Source organism: Capsicum annuum, chromosome 2 (assembly GCF_002878395.1).
Source record: "Capsicum annuum cultivar UCD-10X-F1 chromosome 2, UCD10Xv1.1, whole genome shotgun sequence".
NCBI lineage: Eukaryota > Viridiplantae > Streptophyta > Magnoliopsida > Solanales > Solanaceae > Capsicum > Capsicum annuum.
The window spans coordinates 58,717,841-58,723,920 of record NC_061112.1 but is presented as its reverse complement, the minus strand read 5'-3'; the positions used below and the strand labels follow the sequence as shown (position 1 = coordinate 58,723,920).

The 6,080-nt window shown below is 34.0% G+C and overlaps 1 protein-coding gene across 1 annotated transcript in view; it reads left to right on the top strand.

Moving 5' to 3' along the window:
- The first annotated feature begins 4,333 nt into the window (after positions 1-4,333).
- The window catches only part of LOC107857559 (probable glycosyltransferase At5g03795), an 11,829-nt gene continuing 10,082 nt past the window's right edge, over positions 4,334-6,080 (top strand). The window contains exon 1 of the mRNA XM_016702354.2: positions 4,334-4,805. Coding sequence (XP_016557840.1) covers positions 4,490-4,805 — 316 coding nt within the window. The 5' untranslated portion in view covers positions 4,334-4,489. The remainder of the gene's footprint in view (positions 4,806-6,080) is intronic.

The following is a 6,080-nucleotide window of genomic DNA, read 5'->3' as shown; positions in this document are numbered from 1 at the left end:
TAATTGGTGGAATATTCTGAGCTGAAAAAATAATCGCTTCACAGCTGGAGAACTCCCTTGTGAAATGACCTAAAGATCTACAACCATAATATGCCCCAGGCGCTAAATTGAAACCAAAAGATCTGACTAACCCAAAATAACCACCACAACTAGAATAGCCAGAAGATGAACCCCTACAAAACTGACCACGAACCTGACTAGGATGATCATTAGAGCAAGATTATCCTTCATCTATAATCTGAAGTGCATCCTAAATGGGTCTATTAGACTGACCCTGATGCTGAAATGCCTGACGCGAAAGGTACCTACCCTGAGAACCACTACTATTAAATTAGGAGCTACTACGGCTCCCACTGAATCTATCATGTTATCATAACTTCTTATCGCTGGACCCTTGGGCCTCGTGATGCATCTCCTCCATAAGCTAAGCATGATCATAAACCTCAGCTAAAGTCCTACCTACAATAACCGAACTCTAAGTAGACATACGAAGAGGAAGTCTCAAACCTCAGACAAAACAACAAACCCTCTCATACTCAATAGTCAAAATAAAAGTAGTATCCCAAGCCAATTCAATACTCTACAACAGTCATGAAGCCCTGCTCCAACCTCAAAAACTAATCTCTCAAATGATCCCCAACAAATAATATGAAAAAAAATAAAGTATCCAAAATAGTCATGCAACACAGTTACAATAACTTAGTAAGAAAATTTGACTTTTAAAAACTATTTAATTGTAATATATTTAGCCGTGCCAATTTCATGAAAACACAAGGAGAGAGATTATGACTTTTATAATTTGTATGTGTCCATATCTAAAAACAAAATTACTCTACCTTCTAACAAATCAGATAAAACAAAGAACATAGAGCCCAGGGTTGACACGCCTCGAAATAAGGCTATGTCGTATGGGCACCTCAAGCCCACATAAACCGAAGGTCACCCTAATAACCCATCACAATCACCATAATGATTACAAGGGTCGGGTGAATCTTGAAAATAAAATGGGATAGCGGAAAACATAGCACAAGTCATAACTTAAACAATGTCTAACAATTTCATTAGGTTAATCAACTAACCAATATACCCAAATCCACAGTCATCCATAATGCCTCTATACAATCAAAGTTTAGAAATGTATACATCGGGACAAGCCCCCAACAATAGCCAAACCAAGCCAAATATAAACTAAGTCTAAAGATAGGAGACCAAGGATGGATGTCTTCAGAATAAAGAAAGCTCACCATACCAAAGTCAATGAACGGACCACTTTGATCGTCTACTTACTACACAGGAAATGAAGAAGATGATCCGGACCCTATGTCGCATAGGGACATAGCATCCGGAGATGGTTATCGATTAGAACGCTAGCATATAACTCAAGGATAAGGATAGAACAACATCATCATTCAACAATAAGTCAATATATCATATTCAATCTCATTCATAACCTTATCCATACATATAGATGTATCACATACTAATCAAGGGGACAAGTCTTATCAACACTTTGAAAGCACTCATTAAACATACATGCGATGGAGGACTCCAACCTTCCATACTTATATATTCAAGCATTTCTCATGAGGCATAAGACTTTAACCATATTCACATATCATTAAGTAAGGGAATCTAACCACACACGCATCCATTTGAGTGAGGGACTCTAACCACTCACAAACATTCACATAAGTAAGGGACTCTAACCATCACACACATTCATTCAAGTAAGGGACTCTAACCACATGCTCACACATTAGGAAAGGGACTCTAACCTCATACCATATTGGATAGGGGACTCTAACCCCAATCCAATTCATTTGGCAAGGTACTTCGACCTCATGAGATCTTATTGTGTAAGGGATTTTAACCATAAGCAATTTCATTAGGCAAAGAACTTTAACCTTAAGCCATCATGACTATCATTAGTCAACATTGGGACTCTAACCCTTTGTCCATACATCCACATATATTCAATTCCACATATAATAATTTTAACCCATCTAGCCAATTCAACATCATACATGACCACATGGTCCTCATAGGAGCTTTCATTGCTCAACCATTTTAATAGTCCAATGCCTTAATTCAACTCTTCATACAATTAAAACTATGGTCCTCAAGACCCTTACAAGCCATTCACATTTCATTAGCAATTTTATACCATAATTTAGTCTCATACACAATTCACGTTTATTTTCATAATAGGACTTTAACCACCTTCTTATTCATCAAATCATCAAGGTTATTAATTACACAATACATGGCTTATTTTTACCTTCAGTATATCATTTATCAGGTATTCATACATATTGGGCCATTTCCCTAGTTCAAAACATCACCAATAGGTGACTAGACAATTCACTTATATATTTTCACAAATACCTTATATGTTTACCTTTAACAAGGTCATTTTTATTGCAGAATTCATCAAGATTAGGATTACTCATGAACCACATGTTATACCACATACAACAAGTATCCATATATGCAAATCATCATCAATAACATGAATAAAGATAAGTCTAAGTAGGAATCATCATTGTTCATTATTTAGCTATAAAAACCTTTTCATTTGATTTCAAAACCACCATGTACACTTACTAATTCAAGTGTGAAATAAATGGGTCTTAGAGTTATTTAATAAGGAAAGAGATACATGCCTTAAACAACTTGAATCACCAAGAATATTGATTCCCCTTTGCCTCTTGAAGATCACCCTCCAAACCCTAGCCTCCAATCTTATTTCAAGAAACTTTTAGACTAATTTGGAGTGTTTGAGTCTTGTAAAATGAGCGCTTAGGAGGCTACAATACCTTATATAGTGAAGGAACTTAGGGTTTTAGGTATGGAAAATGACCATAAGGACCTTAGTTAAAAGCTGGAAAATGACCCCGTCAAGGGGTACCACTCTCTAAGTAATCGTACCCTAGGGTACGAGTGGTACCCTTACTCGTACCCTAGGCTTCTTCTAGGTCATATGTACTTTTAAGGGTACGAGTGGACATCATTGAATTGTAACTAAAGGGTGAGACTCACCCCCTAACTCGTAAGCTTCATCCGTATAGAAAACAGTCCACTAAAGTTAAAACTTTACTCCATACGATTGAGCAGTATACGACTCGTACCCATTTGTTACGACCAAGGAGAGGACATATCGTATAATGGATAGTGTGTTGCCCTCATGAATTGATAAAGGTACGAGAGGGGGCGGGCAAGGTGGGTACGACCCATATCCATGGGTACGACTTAAGTCCCAAGTCGTACCCAACTCAGAGACATCACATGGTGAAGTTCTTCTCATGGTTCAAAGCCTAGGTGTTTTAGGGGTATCAACCCTAACTAATAAAGGATAAAAGTATAATTTGAAGAGATATATAATCAAATTATGTCCAAACATATTTCACTAGAAACAATATTAACAATAATAGACTACTATGAGAATTGATACTAAAAATGCAACTTCTTAATTTACGTTTCATAGTTTATCTTTAATAGTTGAGTTTCGTGCTGATAACATATTAAAATTAATCTAAAAGAGTAGCAATATGAGAGAAAAGTAGAAAAGAAAGTAAGAAGACAAGAGATGAGAGTTCTTTCATTCTTTTAAGTATCAAGTGTACATGATTTTCAAGTGCTTTTTTGTGTGTCCAATATGAGATCCTATGCCGCTATTTATAATCTTCATAGAGACATAAAAAAGAGCATCGTAACATAACATTAAATAAGAGCATTACGAGGGAGACTAAAGAGTGTGAGATTACACCCATAATGATGTGTGAAGTAACGAAGGATTAATTAGACATTATGAAGAAAGATGGGTGAAAATAGACTTAATTCCTAAGAAGTATAGACATCCACCGTAAACATATTATTTTATTAACAGATTTAACTTTTTGAAAAACTTTAAGTCAAACTATTTTTTAACAGCTAAAACTAGTAGTTAAGTGGTCATCCATTATGAATTGTAGCCGTGGTAAACCTTTAGCAAATTTTGATGAATTTTGTAAGTTTCCTCTATTAAACATTTAAGTAGTCCTTAAACATATAGGTAGTACTTCACTTTCTTAAAAAATAGAATTAATTGATGGGATTAGGTCAAGACACCTAACTATATATTAATAACCAAAAAGAGAATATAATAGATGCAAATTTTAATCATGATTAATTAAGAGAGAAAGCGATCAAGTTGACATTCCCAATTAAATTAAGCATGGCATTTGATTCTGCATTACACACACTAGAATATATTGACTAAAATCCAGAAATAAACGGTGTTGAGGGAAGAAATATAATTTGAGCAAACTTGAGGGCTCACATTACAAGAAGAGTAAAACCAATTAATCAAAAATAAAATAAAATGAAAGTATGAATATGTCTAGTTTCAAGACAGAATATTATTCTTCCATTCTAAAGGTTCCTATCATTATTTTCTTCTGTACACTATAAACCTTTTCTCTCTTCTTCATCAACCTGCTGAGGGATATATATGGCTGTATCATCTCTATGGAATCGTGGTTCATTAATAAAACCATTAATTGTAGCTTTGATAACTTCAACTTTGATAACATTCTACATCTTTTCTACTTCAAGACTACTCCTCCAACATCCTCCTCATCAAACTTGGAATCACAATTTAGATTCGTCAGCCAAACTAAGAGTATTTGTTGTAGATCGTCATAATAAGCCAAAGCAAGATGACGAAAGTGTAACTCTTTTATTAGCAAATACTAGCAGCAGTTTGCCTTTCCCACAGCCATTTCCATTTGCTAAGGCCCATCTCCAACAATACACTCATCAACTCGGTGAGAAACTTCATTAATGATTTTACTAAATTTATTTTATGTTTACGTTTACATATATATATATCGCCTTAATGATTCTAAGTTAAATACTAGCAGCCGGCTACACCTAGGTGCTCGCTTGTTAAATAATGCCAAATTTTCTATCATTTCATATACTGATTTTCTAAATATTTTAGATACATGCATCAAGAGAATTAAGTTTCCCAATTGAACGCGACAACTACAATTTTCGATTACTAAAGTCAAACTTTATGTATTAAATTTGGATAGAGATATCTATTTGTTGTTTTTCCTTCTTATGCATTTACTGTATCGTATCATAAATTGGAAAAAATGCAGATATATATTCATGTTGGACTGGTCTAAAGAAGGGAACGATATTGATATAAAGATTTATAGTTATCCTCTAAATATTCACAGCTTGTGTGTTGCGAATTCTAAGGGATGAAAACTACAAACAAATACTTTCTCCATTTAAAAAAGAATTATCTACTTTGACTTGGCACAAAATTTAAAAAAATAAAGAAAAATTTTGAATCTTATGGCCTTAAATTAAAGTAGTGTCATATATACTAAAATGCCCTTTAATCTTGTGATCATAAATATGTCAGGTGGAAAGTTGAAATTAAAGTATTACAAAAAATAAAAAGAATTATTCTTTTTTAAACGAATTAAAAAAAAATAGGTCATTTTTTTTAAAACAGAAGGAAACGAAGGGAGTAGCAAGTTTTTCTAGCTATAATCTTACATATATGTCTCTTCATATTCATTCATTTTTCTAGCCATCTCTAGTATTTGGGTCCCACATGTCAATGCATGATAGTGGTATATACCTGTCAAACGGGTCGGGCTGACCCGGCTTGACCTAGCCCAACTCGGTTCAGCCCGATCCACTTATAACAATCGGTTCAATTTGATCTGGCCCGATCAACTCATGGGTTGTAGGGTATCGGATTTCGGATCGATTTATTTTTGATTTTGCGGTCAGTTAATTCGGCCCAGATCAAATCCGATCCAGGCCTGCTGGTCGACTGGATCAAAATCGGTCCAATTAATTTTTTTTAAAATAAACAAACGAACTAATTTACTATAAAGTCTTATTAATTTATTATATTTAGTAGCATATGTTTTATTTAAAGAAGTACATATATTTTATATGTGTACGTATATATTGAATGGTATGTATATATGTGTATATATCTTCTATAGACGTATATATTTAACGTATATATGTGTATATGTTTTTAAAATTAGTATATAACTATATATATACTG